Here is a 17,112-nt window from a genome sequence, read left to right on the forward strand (position 1 = left end):
ACACGAGGGCAGGTATTTGACACTATACATGTACAATCTACACTATAAAATAAACAAAAAAACATTTTCCTGACTTCTGTAATGTGGAACTCGCCCTCGGAATGGCGCCGTTTTTCAGTGTGGGCGCAGGAAGTGGCGGCTTCCGTAGAAGAAGCGCGTCTTTTTTGCGCCTGCGCACAAGATCCACTTCCTTTTCGACATCCCGATCGAGAGAGACGAGATGGGCCATCAGCAGCTCTACTGGAGTCACCCTAGAAAATACGGCCAGGGCTCGAGATCCTGGTCAGTTCTGCTCAGTTTGGTGTTTAATGTGAAGGTTTTGTGTTTGTGAAGGTTTTCGCTCGGTCAGACCGTCGTGTGTTTATAATATCCGCGGGAATGCGGAGCACATGGGCGGCGAGGATGATGCGCGCTGACAACATGGCGGACGGAGATCAGTTTAACTGCCGATTACTGGAAACCCGAATAAAACGATAAACACTTCATCTAAGTATGATATCAATTCGATAATAGTGGTCTCTCCTATATATAGAGAGTGTCTAGAGGATTTTCTACATGTTTGGTCACAGATTACAGACTTGCGTAGTCATTTAAATGTTTATATAACATTTCACACTTTTATTAAGTAACGATTTAATGTTTTGATGCCATTTTGTAAGCATTTAATCATGGATAATTTGTGGTTTACCGCTGTTGACTGTGTTAACCAAAACTAAAGTAGTGTTCATGGTTAAAATGAACTAGTTTTACTATGGTATTTGTGGTAAAACGGCTGGCAAATGGAAGTCAGTGTACCACACAGCCATAGTTAACTTGTACTATTTTAACATGGTTTATTTTTACAAAGGAGGACCATTTGCAGGTCATAATTATTAACACGAATTTCTGGTTAATTCACAAAGTTATTATTACTTGTATTTTTTTAACCAGTTAACTTATAATATTATTTAGTAACTAACTGCTTGTAGGGGGTTTAAACAAATTGCTAAGAAAATTAATGGATGTTTGCTGACTTTATGAAGTGTTTCGTATCTTAAAAGTAGGGCTGCACAATATTAGAAAAACATTGCATTATTGTTCTGCGTTTTTTTTATATTGCGATATGAATAGTTTCACTCGACGAGTTGAATAAATGTTCAAAAAGAAGCTATAATTTTAGATTGATTGGGAAGATTCTGTAGGCGATTGCATAATGTAATTTAACTTTATTTGTATAGTACATGAACATAAGTATTATATAAGCACAATATATTATTGACCACAATATTTGTATAATATGCAATCTACCAGCATACATAATTTCAATAAAAAAAATATGCTAATTAAACAATTTTATTGTTTTCCGAAGAATCAAACTATTCAAGGCTACAGTAATGTATAATAATACTACGTCTTTTTTTATAAACAATTCCATTAAACTAATCATTATAAATTTTTGCAAGTTACAAATAGTACATTTTCTTAAGCCTGAAAGCTTTTAAAGCCCTCACACAGTCACAGGCCTAAAAAAAACCCTGAGCTGTTAATAATTATTAAATAAAAATCTAAGTTTTTTCCTGTTTTCTATCCAAATATCTAAATATTTTAAAATCAAGATGCATACTAGACACTGAGTGAAATTTCACTCGATGATTTGAATAAATGTTTGTAAAGAATCTATAATTTCAGATTGATTGGGAAGATTTTGTAGGCGAGTGCATATAAGTGAACTTTATTTGTATAGCACATGAGCATAAGTATTATTTAATAAGCGTAATATTTATATTATTGAGCACAATATTTGTATAATAAGCAATCTTTTATTACAAACAGTACATTTTTCTTAAGCCTGGAAGCTTTTAAAACCCTCACAGTCCTTAAACACTTGCATGCATATACTTGACCTTGCATATAGTTGAAATGTGACAATTGCGAATGATCATATTGCAATATCAATGCTGAAACAGTTTGTCTTGCCTTAATTTAAAAGGATAATTGCATTACAATATGCTTAAATTGTAATGTAATAAAAGTATAACTTGTATTGTTTGCGAAACTATGGTTAATTTGTGGTTGCCATTGTCAAATGTGGTATCCAAACGTTATGTTTAAAGTTTTACCATGCTATTTAAGTCAATGCACCAAACAATTATGGTTACTACAGTTTTACCATTAGAAAAGCATTAGATTAACTTTATTTTCAAAGATGACTGTTGGCAGGTCATTATAAATGTAGCATTGCTGTATTTTCCCCCACAAAATGCAGTTTAAATGAGGTACTAAGAAAATAAATAGTGATTGTGTACGTTTAATCTGCTTTTTTATTGAAAAAAAAAAACATTTTTGATTTGTTTTAAGTGCATTGTTAATACAAGCCATGGTACATTTTATATAAAAAATTTTTATTTAAGCTTTGTACTTTTTTTTCCTTGTTTTGTACCCAAAAGAAGATATTTTAATTCATGATTGAAACTGGTAGCATTGACATCCATTGTAGGAAAAAAAACGTGTAATTCAGTGGCTGCCGCTTTCCAATAGTCTGAATATTTTTTTGTGCTCAGAGGCTTGAATCTGAATTTCATTATATTAAAGTTGAACCGTCCCTTTTAAAGTCCTTGTAAAATCAAAATTTACAATGTTTATTTTGCTAGCTCGCATTGCTTTTCCTAACATGAATAATTAGTCTGCATGTTAATCCACTGAATAAAGATATATTGATGATCTACAATCAAAAGTCTGAGCATGTTTTCATACTGCTGACATCAACTCGAAGGCTTTCATAGCAACTTTATATTAATGAACATGGCCATTCCCCTTTTATTGTTAGTTTGGTTGCGTTAATTGTAAGTTGGGTAAAGTCTAGAAGGGATACAGCTGAAGACGAGCACAATGTAGCATACAGTTTGTGATTCTGTTCAAAAAGTAGTATTATGAGGGTTGGGGCAGGTGTTAATTATGCAGTTTAATGTGTAATATACATTTCATAATTACTGTATGTGCATAACTGGGTGGTAGGTTTTAATAAAATGCAATTAGTGTATTTAATTCAGTACAATAATTCTCTTAATTACTGTTTTTACATTACTGTGATGGTTGTGGTAGAGGTAGACGTTGAAGTTCATTTTATGTATTTAATAAATCTGTCATAATAACGTTTTTTAAATTGCTGTCAGGGTTGTGTTTAGAGTAGGGGTAGATGTAGACTTTAATAAAGTACCATCAATGCAAATCTACAAGCAAAGTCTGAGCATGTTCTGCTGTTGACATCAACCTGAGAGCTTCCATAACAACTGTATATCAATGAACTTCAGGATACAGCTGCACATGTGCAATCAAATACAGCATAAACGTGCAACAATAATAGCTGTTTTTGCTACTGTGATGGTTGGGTTTAGGGTTGTGGTTGTAGTAGATGTACATTTAATGTGTAATTTAATTATTTTAATTGTAATTAATAAATATTTTATTATAATTACTGTTTTACATTGCATGTGAGTTGGGTTTAGGGGTGTACGTTAATAAAGTACAATTAATAAATTTAATATGAAATTTTAAATTTAACAAATTATAAATGACTATCATTATAAATACTGTTGTATTACCCTGAGGATTGGGTTTAGGGTAGGGGTAAATTAGCGTAAATCCAATACAATTAAATTAGTTTTTTAATACATATAAATTCATCCTGCTGCAGCTGTATCCCTTTTAGCAACAACTGCTGGTTTGCTATGCAACTGACGTGCAAAAGAAAGCCCCGCCCCCTACTTATTATTCAGTTTCAGTTTGAAGTACATCAACATACTGAAAGCCCGCCCCCTACTCAATATTCAGTTGGATGTACATCAACATACTGAAATAAAAGTCCACGTGAATTGACATATGCCGACTTAAAACAATGCACTTCTATTGTAACCGATGCTCTTGTTGTGTTTTGCAGCCGGGTTTGCTCAAACCGTCACGGACTGATCCGTAAATACGGACTCAACATGTGCCGTCAGTGCTTCAGGCAGTACGCTAAAGACATCGGCTTCGTCAAGGCAAGTATTACTAGGCTTATAAGAAGTGATGCTCTTCATAAAGTGATTGTTGGTAATTGAGTGAAGGGCTGCACAATATATCAAAACACTATCAGCCATATGCAATATACAGTAGCCAGCGTTTGAAATGGATCCAAACGTTTTATCAAAGTAGTCCTAAATCTACTCTCGTCTTTAGGACAATTTTTGGAAAACTATTTTGATCCACTTCAAATGTTGACCTGTATATAAACTAAATCACGCTTGTTGGTGATGCTCTTCAATTGTTGGTTAAATGTAAAGCTGTGGTCACACTGGACTTGTTTCCCCATAGACTTCCATTCATATGCACGCGAATGCGTCAGACTGGAAACGCAGGGTCATGCGTCAAGTTTCGCAGTTCAAGCTTGGTGAACTCTGACCTGCGAAATCGCATCACTTGACTACGTGAGACCAATCGAGGATCAAAACATGACCTCTCTAGACAGAAATTTAAAACATGGAGCAATCGCTCGCTTTTTTAATGTCTAGTAATCTTGTTTAATCCCGCCCAGTGTGACCACTGCTTAATAGTATACATAATAGTGTAATGGATAATATTAATAGAAAACAATAATAATATAGTATTATAATAATAGTAAGAGATAATAATAGTGTTGTATATTGGTAATTAATAATAGTAGCTCAATAGTATTAATATTAGTATAATACAGTAGGGCTGCACGACATGGGAAAAGAAATGACTTTGCTCTCTTTATTCAGTGCGACGTATGTTGCACTATAAATGCATTTTCAGTAGATGACTTGAATAGCTTGTACAGAATTGATGATTTTAAACCAGGGATGGGCAAACTTGATCCTCGAGGGCCGGTGTCCCTGCTGAGTTTTTTCAACACTAGTCAAACACACCTGAACAAACTAATCAGTGTCTTCAAGATCACTAGAAATCGATAAGCAGGTGTGTTTAATTAGAGTTGGAGCTAAACTCTGCAGGGCATCGGCCCTCCAGGACCGAGTTTGCCCACCCCTGTTTTAGGCCGAGTGGGATGATTCTGTAGGGGAGCGGATCTGCAATTTGCTCAAGTTTGCGTCAAATTCTTATGTCGAGTTCAGACTGCATGATTTTCAAAGTAGTCGTGTCACAGATGTGTTCACACTGCTTGACTATCTGGGCTGGCGTTTCGTCTCTGCTTTGTTTACACTGCAAGGTGGATCGGCGACAGGGACTTTCACATTGCATGACTTTACTATAGGAAGAATCGCTGACAACTTCGTCCAAACTACGTCTCACAGCCAAAAACACGTCGTATATCTTTTGTTATTAACTACATAATGAGAAAGAAGCTTTTAATGGGGTAGAACATGTACATGTTTGCTCACCTGGGTTAAAGGGATTTTAGCCATTTCTCCTCAACTTAAGTTAATAATAAACTAATTTCCTTCTGTATGAACCGTCAAACAGACACAGTTGCTCCTGAGTCCTGTCAAACCTCCACTAGTTTTTCCTCCATTTCGTGGGTCCAAATAAACCGAAAATGAGCGCTTTTAACTTCTCCCCAGCCTCCCGCTGGCCTGCAGCAGGCATACACACACGCACACTCAAGTGAAAGCTGCTCTCTCATTGGCTGTAGGCGATCGCTGATGTTATTTTCAGTCAAAACTCAATTCACACGGTATGATTTGAATCGCCGACAGCTCCAGATATTCAGCACGCCAAATATCTCACAGGCATCGGCGACTCATCGGCGATTCTCTCAGATCGTGTCTTTGATAGTTCATACTGTGTGATTGTCACTCACGTGCACGAGCACCAATTTACCCATGATTTCAGGCATTTGTCGGCGATTTCTCAACACCTGTCGGCGAGCCAAAATCGGGGCTAAAATCACGCAGTCTGAACTAGGCATTAGTCAGGTCTCAAACGCATGCAATTATAAAAACTTACCCTCGAAGGTTAAAATTTGAAATGGCTCCTATGTTGATAACTTATGCTTCAGTCAAGTTTAATTCAGACTACATTGCAGATCTCTGTGCGGACTCGCACATTGTGATCTCGATGCTGAAACAATATATTGTGCAGCCCTAGAATACAGTATAGGTGTAATAAATAATATTAGTAATGAGTATAATAGTAGCCATATCATAGAGAACTGCAATAAAGTATTTTGATTATCTTAGAAAAATGTCTAGTTTATGATCTTTACAAAATAATAAAAAAATTATAGTTGTATTTTTTTTTTTCAATTTGGTTTTATTGTAAGACATATTGCAACACTCAACAACAATATTGCGTACTTGCGCAGTGTCTAATGTAGTGTCTTGAATGTATATAGTTCAACGCTATCATGGCATTTTGTAACCTTGATTTAGTGGCTAATTCGTATTAGTACAATCTTTTGTACAATTTGCTCATCCCCCAATCACGGTTGGGTTTAGAGGCGGGGTTTGTGCCACGCATCCTTTTAAATTCCGCTCAGTTGTGCGAAAATGCAACTAAAAATACAAGATAATGAATTGTCATGAGATAGCGATGAATTGTATACATATTCGACACTGCGAAAAATGTTGAGTGCGATAATGATATTTCTTACAATATAACTAGTTTAGTAAATAAAATATAACATTTAAAAAAAACAAAACAAATTTTTTTGGCTGATATTTTTCACATTTAAATGGTTAATTTTTGTTGGTGACTGACGCATCATTAGACAATACTAATAATTCTTTACTCTGTTTTTCTAGCTGGATTAAACGAGTGAACGGCTGAACTTTCATGATGGGGAGTCAACATCATTCCAGTCCAACCTGACGTCATGAAGTTACTGTGGAAAATACAATAAACACTTTGTTTTGTTTCTGTTGAGAAGTTGTGCCGTGTCTTTAATTGTGGTTGGGATTGAAAAAATGTTTACGTTTATTGAACTGGTGTTTTATTACAGACTGAGCTTAACCAAGTGTGCCTCAAGCCTACGTTTGAGTGAAGGTTTCGGCCGTTAGATTGCCCCCTGGGGGCTGGCTGCAGTACAAGTCATAAAGCCCGCCTCCTCCGTGTTAATGAAGGAGACTTGAGCACAAATAAAAAAAAAAATATTACACTTGCAATAAAATGTCCCGAAAGATAGTTCTGGTGGATTAAGGCACTGGTTATTGTGCTGAAATAGGTGCAGATCTTTATTTTTGTAAACAGTTTGTTTTTAGCAGTAATGTAATGCTGGGCGTGTCATCGTGATTGACAGCTGTGATTGACAGTTTCTCAAAGCAGCGCGTCTGAGCTTCGGCAGGAGACTGAAGTAGACTGAAATGTTATTATTCGATTTCTGTGTTATTTTACCTTGACAAAATGAGTTCAACAGTAAACTATAGTTTCTGACATACATGATCCTGGTGGAACACTGTTTATTCGCTAAGTTCAGGGCTTTTTTCGGGCTTTATTAGTTTGCTGATACACGCCTAGCCACCCAGATAGCAAAACACAGTTCCGGCTAGATTCTCGCCTGCCGGAGACTTATCTCTTAGAGCTCAGACTGACTACCTCTGCTGGACCTACTCCGGATGCCTGGACTCACTGCCCGATTCCAGTCCGAGTCAATCGAGCCAGATGCGGCGGCCGAGCGAGCAGGCGCTGCCGCATGCGAGCCGGAATCAGCCCGCGACGCCGCGAGTAGGTTATGCGCTGCGGCCTGGAGCTGGCGCGATTGAATATATAAAACCCTCATATTTGTTAACGTTATTACATCCATTTGTGTTGATATGACAGCAAACGCATGCTGAGAAGTTCGGGGGGCGTAGTTGATTTTACATAAAGCGTTTGATTGGAAGCTCGACTCCGCTCATTTTCGCGGCTCCTCCTCTGGCTCCATCAGACAATCCTTCTGCGCATGTCTGGCTCCAATTTCAGCAGTCTTTTGCGACAGTTTGTGCCCGCCAAGCAGGCGTTTTGCCCTCAAGGCGTTCAATGGGAAAAGGGGCTGTCGCGTCGTCCATATTTTTTACAGTCATTGAGCTTAACGCTCCATTCACAAGAGGCTTTAGCATCAACGCTTGACAGAGGGTGTGTTTGAAGTTGAGGCTGACGCGATCATCATAGCGGCGTCAGCCAATAAAATTAGTCAGCAATAAGCCACTGTCTATGGTGGTGTATTTGCATACAGTGATATAATTGGCTGTCAAATGACCCTCTGCCTATTAAAAAAAACAAAAGTTGGATCCAAGATGGCCAACTTCAAAATGGCCACCATGGTCACCACCCATCTTGAAAAGTTTGCCCTCTCACATAGGCTGTTTCTCTATATGCGTTCTTCAGCGGTCTTGTGTCCTCGTGTTCTTGTGTAACGTCATCATCAGCTGCCTAAGTTTAGTTCCAATACTCCAGACCGCAAGTACGGAGGATGCATGAAACTTCCCGGATCTTGATATTGAGGATGCACCGATGCAGACTTGAACACCGAACTCGCTCTGGAAGTCCCAGAAGTCATTGCGACTGGAGGTGGGAAGCGCAGCATTTTATCTAGATTTAATATTAAAGTTCAGAGATATTATATATTTACCTCAGGAGTTTCCCTAAATGAAACCGTCAAAGTAAACATGACCGTGAACATCTTAATAAAGGAATAAACACATTAAGGGTGTTTGCTGAAATTCCCAATAATCAGTTTTATTTATGTTGTGCAGAGTCTATTGATAATGTTTTTTATGCAGAGTAAATGTATTTAAAATCGGAATAACAATAAATCTTTGTATGTTGTAATGTTTAAATTATCTACCATTTAAAACACGTGAAGGTCATGTGACCATCAGGAAGAACGCAGCATCCCATTTCTCACAGGACGCGTGTCTGTTCTGGTCTCCTGAGTTCGTTCTTCCGAGGACACCTGGCTAGACCGGTCTCCACAAGAACGCAAGTCCGTTCTCTGCATTCTTGGGATTGAGAAACAGCCATATACTAATGTGCCACAAACAAGACGTTAATATCACCAACCATTCCCATTTTATTTGTATCTATATAAGTGGCCCACCCTGTCGAATCCCAACATATGAACTTAACATATCACTCATATGTGACTATTGCGAATGTGCACAAGTGATTTAACGATGCTGAAAGCATATGTGCTACTTTAATGTGTATTTATCATTGCTAATAATAATATATATTTAATTTGAACTTAAAGTTTACTATTGCAAAAAACAGCTAAAACCAGCTTGACCAGGCTAGGAGACCAGCTAAAACCAGACTGGGAGACCAGCTTAATCACCCTGGCCAGGCTGGGAGAAGAGCTAAAACCAGCTTGACCAGGCTGGGAGACCAGTTAAAACCAACTTAACCAGGCTGAGAGACCAGCTGAAAACCAGCTTAGGCTGGTTTTAGCAGTTTTTTTCGGCAGGATGTTTACAATTGAACAGAGTTGAAGTGTGTGTAATAATCTAATTTTACCGAATTTGTTCAGCTCTGATTTTTTTCTCAGCGTTGTTTACCTATAAGGAATAGAACAAATGTCCGAATCCCTTATAGAAATGAATCAATCAAAACCACTCGACGAGGATGGGATTCGAACCCACGCGTGCAGAGCACAATGGATTAGCAGTCCATCGCCTTAACCACTCGGCCACCTCGTCCATGTGTATAAGACAGATAAAAATGTGTAGAAACAAGCTAAATGATGATTACAAGTGGAAAAAGCCAAATAAATAAACCGCTTTACGTGGCTCATGAATATTAATCACAACACTTGATCGGACGCTCAACATCAGCGTGACCTGATTAATATTCATAAGGAGCGCCTCCGTTTATGTGGAGTTTTATTTATTAACATATTTTTTTTTCCAAACTTATTTAATTTCAAGGATTTCGAATAACCTCTTGTACATGCTAAAAGATGTATTTTCAAATTATAATAAAGTATGGATAATTGGCGCCATCTGTCGGTTGGAGTTTGCTAAGGCCTGTTCAACGCAAGCTGAGGTGAGTTTTGTTTCAATATTATTTTTGTTTATCAGCTAATAACGTTCAAAAACACATCAGCCTCCGCTGTATATTGTTAATGTTTTGTTGTTGGCGTTGTAAAAAGTCGCTGCCGTGTGTTTGGCGTCGAAAACAGTGTGTTTTCAGGTAAAATAAGTCCGAAGTTGTGTTTGTTGTCACAAGGCGCAACCGCCAAACATTATGTTTTACTGTTTATTTGGTTATTTTTTATCAACTATACAACAGATCGAGAGACACGCTTCAGAGAAAGCTTAGCCTGAACTTTCGAAGAACTTTTGGATTTAGCAAATATCTAAAAATGTATTTATTTTTAATAAAGTGGTTGCTAGGGTATTTTGGGAGGTTGCTATGGAGTTCTGAGTAGTCACTAGGTGTTTTAAGGTGTTACTATGTGGTTGTTTTGATTGAGGTTAAGTTGGTTTTATATTGGCAAATTCAGTCTTTCTCATTAATAATATAAACTTAGAAAAGTACTAATTATAAATTCTAAATAGTAAAATTATATTAGCAGCCAATTGATGAAGTACATTGTAAGCCTTAATGGGTGTTTGGTTTGTGATGAGCATTGTTTGACGGGTGATAATAGGGTTGTGGTGGTGGTCTTGAAAACTCAAGGACAGTTTGCAAACCTGCTCTCAGACACTAGATGGCAGAAACGTAAAACATTTAAAGAAAAGCAAGCTTCACATCAGCAGAGATCCTGAACACCGTCTATAACTTTTACAGAATATAAGCTGAGTGAGTTTTATTCTATATTCTATTCTAGATGAGGGAGTTCAAGCTGATTTAGTAGTGTAAAACCAGTTCAATAAACCAGATGTTTTATATATATATATATATATATATATATATATATATATATATATATATATATATATATATTTTAATTGATAAATTAATTTATATATTAATTAATTCAATTTATATAATTAATTAATTAAACTTTAATTATAATGTCATTCATTCATATTCTTTTCGGCTTAGTCCCTTTATTAATCTGGGTTTGCCACAGCGGAATGAATCAACAACTTATCCAGCTTATGTTCCATGCAGCGGATGCACTCTGAGCTGCAACACAGTACTGGGAAACACCCACACACTCTTAATGATAATGTGAACTAATACAATAATAATGTTTGTGTGAGTGAGTGTTTTAGTTTGTGATTGTGTGACTGACTGAGTGTATGTGTGTATGTTTGTGAGAATGTGAGCGTGTGTTGAATGTGTGTGTGTGTGTGTGTGTGTTAGTGTATGATTGTGTGGGTGAGTGTGTGAGATTGGGTATATGTTAGTGTGTGATTGTGTGTGTATGTGATATTGTATGACTGTGTGTACATGTGTGTGATTGAGTGAGTGACTGAGTGTTTGTGACAGAGTGAGTGTGTTAGTGAATGATTGTGTGTGTGTGTGCGTGAGTGTGTTAGTGGTTGATTGTATGTGTGTTTGTGTGAGCGAGAGAGTGTGTTGGTGTATGATTGTGTGTGTGTGTGTGTGTGTGTGTGAGAGAGAGAGAGAGAGAGAGAGAGAGAGAGAGTGTGTTGGTGTTTGTGTGTGTGTGTGTTTGCACGTGTGTGAATGTGTGTAAATGTATGATTGTGTGTGTGTCTGAGAGAGTGTGTGTTAGTGGTTGTGTATGTGTTATTGTATAAATCAGGGTGCAGGTTAGTGATTGTGTGTGTGTGTGTGTGTGTTATTACATGAGTCTCTCTCTGTGTGCGTGTCTCTGAGTGTGTGTATGTGTTAGTTAATGATTAAGTGTATAACCGTGTGTGTGTGTGTGTGTGTGTGTGTGTGTGTGTGTGTGTGTGTGTGTGTGTGTGTGTGTGTGTGTGTGTGTGTGTTAGTGATTGAGTGAGTGTGAGTGTCTCCGCTCGGGGTCGTAAATGAAGGTAATCGTGTGTGTGTGTGTGTGTGTGTGTGTGTGTGCTGTAGAGGCTGAACGGAGGCCGTGTCCTGATCATTTCCTCTGCCTGCCGTATTTTCCCTCCATCTATTTCCAAGATAACAGGAAACTTCAGATGTAGGTTGTCATGGAAACGATGCGCTGGTTCGCTGCCGCTGCCTCTGAATGCGCACGCAGATACACTTGTTTCTCAGTGTTGGCGACGGGCTTTGACCTTTGAGCTTATCTTTTCTGCACTCCGGCTTGCAGCGCTCGCTTGATCGCGTCCTGATATGATAACAGCGAGTGTGGAGAGGAGACTGGACTCCACTGAGCATGTGCAGCACATATGAGCAGCTGTCTATTGGTTATTCTTCATTTATTTGGATTTTGCTTGATGTTGTGCTGTTGGTGCACTCAAGAAAAAGGTCTTTTGTTGCTTGTTCAAACTACTTATTTAAAATGAGCTTAATTCAATCTTGATTTTTTTTAAACAACTTAATATTTTTATGTTCAGTCCACTTACACTTGTTATTGTTTATTATTTTTATTATTTATTGTATCATTATCATTATTAGCATCATCGTTATTATTTTTTATAAATTTTATTATTATTGTTTTTTAAAGTTATTTTATTTTATTGTAATTCATTCATTCATTTTCTTTTTGGCTTAGTCCCTTTATTAATCTGGGGTCGATACAGCGGAATGAACCAACAACTTATCCAACAGATGTTTTACGCAGCAGATGACCCAGCCGTGGCTCAAACCAGCGACCTTCTTGCTGTAAGCCGAGCGTGTTACCCACTGCGCTACCTCGTCACCCTTTTATCATAATTATTATTATTTATTTTATTATTATTATTTATTTTTATTATTATCATCAATAATTACTATTATTATTATTATTATTATTACTTTTAAAAGTTTTTTTATTATGATTATTATTATTTGTTTTATTATTATTATTACTTTAAAAAGTAATTTTGATTTAATTATTAATATTATTTGTTTTATTATTATTATTATTATTATTATTATTATTATTATTATTATTACTTTTAAAATTTTTATTATTATTTGTTTTTTATTATTATTATTATTATTTTAAAAAGTTATTTTATTTTATTATTATTATTTGTTTTATTATTATTATTATTATTATTTATTTTATTATAATTATTATTATTGATTTAATTATTATTATTATTTATGTATTTTATTTTTATTATTATCATAAATATATTATTATTATTTTTAAAGTTATTTTTATTTTATTATTATTATTAATAAGTGTTTTATTTTTATTATTATCATGATTATATTATTATTTGTTTTTTATTTATTTATTTTATTATTATTTAATTTAATATTATTATCATCATTATATTAATATTACTTGTGCGTGTGTTAGTGCATGATTGTGTGTGTGTGTGTGTGTGTGTATGATTTTCTGACTGAGTGTGTTTGAGAGAATAAGAGGTTGTGTGTGTATGTATATTAGTGTGTGATTGTGTTACTTTGAGTGTGTGTGTCTGAGAATGTATGTGTATGTTAAGGGTGTCGCACAACAGATCCGCCATTTAGAATTCTAAACATAGGTTTTTATCCAGGTACATACACCGGCGCCGCAAGTCACTGCTCTCCACGGTGCCCAGCCAAGACTCGGGACACTGTTCATATTTCTGCCATGCCACAGAGCGCCATTGATCGAGTTCACTTTTTTAATAACATGAGAATGTGTGCGATACTTACTACTGTGATGTGCGCGCTGTGTTGCAGCGCTGAGCAGTGCATTTGGTGTGTGAACCGCTTGCGTGAGCCTGTATACTGTGCATAGTGAGTGTGTGTGTGTGTGTGTGTGTGTCAGACATATCTCTTAACATTGGAATGTGGAAATAAGGAAAATAGATCGGGCCAGTGGAAAAACATCCTTATTCCTTACCATTGAACCCTGATGTGTGTATAGTGTGTGTCCGTGTATATGTGTGTGTATATATGTGTTTGTGAGTGAGTGAGTGAGTGAGCATATATAGTGTGCATAGTGTGCTTGTGAGTCTGTGTTTCTGTGTAAGTGTGTGTGTGTGTGTGTTGAGTATTCAGTGATGCAGTGTGTTTTCGGACTCTTCTGAAGTCGCTGTTAAAGACACGTGCAAATAGGATAAGAGTTAAAAGTCAAACGCGATAAGACGATCAGCCGAGCCGCAGCTAATGACATATTACACACTCCACACGGCCTCAACTCGAGGCCAGCATACACAGAGAGAGTGTGAGAGAGTGAATGTATGCACTCTGTTAAAATAGTTGGGTTAAAAATACCTCAACATATAACCCAACTATAGGTTATTATAGCACCTTCCCAATTATTGCTTATTTTAACCCAATGCTTTGGGTTATTTTGATTAAATGTTATTTTTCCATAGTATTACTACTACTATTAGTTTTAGCATTATGGCTGTGTAAATAAATAAATGTCTCCGCTGTGTCCTAAAGGTGAGAATGACGGCCGTATAGCCTAAATATGTGTATTTTCCTCCAAAAAACAAAAACTTTAGAGATGAACACGTGAGGTAGAGAAAGTGTTTTATCCATTTAATATAGACCTTTTTCATGGCTGCTGCATGGAGGGCGCCATAGCGACCAGCGTCTTCCGGTAGAATGCTAAAATCTTCCGTTTACAGCGTGTTCATCTGGTAATTTGCGCTTCGAAAATGGGTTTCAATGACGTTTTTAATGGATAACAGAGTGTTTTTGTGACACACAACTTAGAGATGTGTCTGTTAATGCCGTTATAATCTGTCACGTGTGGTTCAAGCGCGTCAGAAATACGAGAAAAACCTTCTCCTAGTTCACGTGTCTGCCGTCAGAAATACAGTGTGTGTGTGTGTGTGCGCTCCCAGCCTGTCAGCTGTTAGCTCAGCGGCTCTTTAACACACACACACACACACACACACACAGAGAGAGAGAGCGAGAGAGCAAACCAGAGTACTGGCATGAAACTTAACAGGTATGAAAGTCGTGCAATTTACACAAATGAGCAATAAAAGTCTGTTATTGATCCTCTGCTGCTGATTTGCTGTTCATTCTAGTCGCGAGCCGTTTGTGTTTTATTTTGTGTGTTGTTTTCACCACGGTTTGTGTTTTTCTGTCATTTGGAAATGACACTCGCCTATATTTCCACTTTGTCACAGTTATTAAATCAGTGTGTCAGTGGTACAGTACAGGCTACGTGTGTGTGTCAAACATTATGCTGAACTACATTAGTTTGGGCTGGTTATATATTTGAAATAAAGAGAAAATGTTGACTTTAGCGATGACGAGGCTTCATTTAAACTGCAGAAGATGCCGTCTGACAACGAGGGGGAAACGCCTCACAGCAGCTGCTTTCCATCCTATTAGATCGCATTTCTTTAAATGATCAGTCCAGGAGATGCTGCTGATGGACAACAGTATTAGTTCAGAGAGGATAAAAGCAGGTAAAATAGATTAAAACTAGCGTTTCAAAGCTGTCCAAATGTGACTGTTTACACGCATCAGCTGCCGACCGGAAGTTCTTTGCATTCTCCTTGCGCATACACGCAAAGCATCATGGGTAATTTTGCGTTCCAAGAAAAAGGTCTATAGATCAGCTATGAAGTGCGCGTTTGTATCATCTGGTGCTGGTAAAACGTATATAAAAAACACGACTCGAAGAGGTCATTTGATAAAACAAAAACAACATTATTATACCTTATTATACATTTTATAACGCAAAAACAAAATTACTAGCTCATATTAATACAGCTGTTCTGTGTCAAATCAGTTGACTGTTGAAATTCAAAGTTTTTATCCATTTGATTGATTTATAATATAAGTAACCAAATAAAGGTTATAAATAACCCAACAAAGCAGCAAATATGTTGAACTCAACCATTGGGTTAAATAAATAACTCAATGTTTTTTAGAGTGTAGTGCCTTTAGGACAAAGTGTGTGAGAGAGTGAGACCAGCGATCCTGCATGCATGAAATATTGCACATCATGACGAGTTCTGCTGCTACACAACTGAAGCGTGCTGGATATAATACAGTTTCTCTTTGGGAATTGTAGTATTATTAAACTATTATAAAGCTTTCTAACGAGTGAATGACATGATCTAGTGGGTCATCTTTAATGTGTGTGTTCGTGATTTCAGAAGGCATGGCTTTGGACGGCAAGGGACGGATTGTATTTGAAAGATAGTATGCTAACCAGTTAGCATTTAGGCAGATCACCTACTGCACCTTTACCATAATTAACCTGGTGATGCCTTTAAATGTCACTTTAAGCTTAGTGTCTTGAAGAATATCTAGTCTAATATTATGTGCTGTCATCATGGCAAAGAGTAAATAAATCAGTGATTAGAGATGAGTTATTAACACTGTTATGATTAGAAATGTGCTGAATAAAATCTTCTCACCTTTCAAAAGAAATTGAGGAAAAAATAAACAGGAGGGGGAATAATTCTGACTTTAACTGTAAATATGATTATCAGCATGTAAGGTGAGTTGTATATTGAGGCAGCTCTGATTATTATAACAGCAGCAGTAAAGTGTGTTAAGCTGAAGCTGAATTACTGCAGAAAGATCAAGCATTGACATTTAACACTGAGCAGCGGGCCGACACTCTTTACAGGATGTTTGGATAATCTACAAGCACTTTAGAGGTGCTTTAGGTCAGAAATACTTCAATTAAAGATTCAGTTATAATTAAATAAATACACGGATAAATAAATAAATGGAAAACTTGCAATAGAAGCATGCAACTAAAAAACATTATAAATAAAATAAAGTAATAATTAAATTAATACTTGCAATAGAAAAAATCTAAACATTATGTGGTAAAATGGCAAATTAAATTAAATTAAATTAATAGAAACCTGCCAAAAATTTGATTAAATTAAACTGATCATGCAAAATGTTGTCTGGTACAATGGCTAAATTCATTTTAATTATTTAATTTATTTTTTATTATTTTATTTTTTGTTTTATTTTATTAAACATCAAAAATTGTCTAGTAAAATGGCTTTAATGAATTAAATAAAAAATAAATGAATAGAAACATGCAGAAGATTAAATTAAATTCATAGAAGCATGCAAACAATTAAATTAAGCATGCAAAATGTTGTCTGGATAAATTAAAGTATAATAAATAAATTAAATGTGCTAAATATTGTCTGGAAAAATTAAATTAAACTCGCAAAAAATGTAATTTAAACAGATTTATCCAAATTACATTAA

At 36.2% G+C, this 17,112-nt stretch overlaps 2 protein-coding genes, 1 long non-coding RNA gene and 1 other non-coding gene across 6 annotated transcripts in view; 2 read left to right on the top strand and 2 right to left on the bottom strand.

Moving 5' to 3' along the window:
* LOC147839513 (uncharacterized) overlaps window positions 1-17,112 on the bottom strand; it is a 243,096-nt gene that overhangs the window by 191,292 nt on the left and 34,692 nt on the right. The gene's annotated exons all lie outside the window — the stretch shown is intronic.
* On the top strand, window positions 204-6,856 carry rps29 (ribosomal protein S29). Its single transcript, NM_212953.1, has 3 exons — window positions 204-282; window positions 3,917-4,016; window positions 6,738-6,856. Exons 1-3 carry the CDS (start codon window positions 221-223, stop codon window positions 6,744-6,746), a joined length of 171 nt encoding a protein of 56 aa, NP_998118.1. The 5' UTR covers window positions 204-220; the 3' UTR covers window positions 6,747-6,856.
* trnas-gcu (transfer RNA serine (anticodon GCU)) lies at window positions 9,527-9,608 on the bottom strand. The gene has a single exon. It is a non-coding gene; the product is annotated as a tRNA-Ser (tRNA).
* LOC101884676 (MAM domain-containing glycosylphosphatidylinositol anchor protein 2) overlaps window positions 9,917-17,112 on the top strand; it is a 373,415-nt gene continuing 366,219 nt past the window's right edge. For all 3 annotated transcript variants that reach the window (XM_087298727.1, XM_087298728.1, XM_087298729.1), the window contains exon 1: window positions 9,917-9,954. The gene's annotated coding sequence lies outside the window, so the exon portion shown is untranslated. The remainder of the gene's footprint in view (window positions 9,955-17,112) is intronic.

Source organism: Danio rerio, chromosome 20, assembly GCF_052040795.2.
Source record: "Danio rerio strain M-AB ecotype USA chromosome 20, GRCz13ab, whole genome shotgun sequence".
Taxonomy (NCBI): domain Eukaryota; kingdom Metazoa; phylum Chordata; class Actinopteri; order Cypriniformes; family Danionidae; genus Danio; species Danio rerio.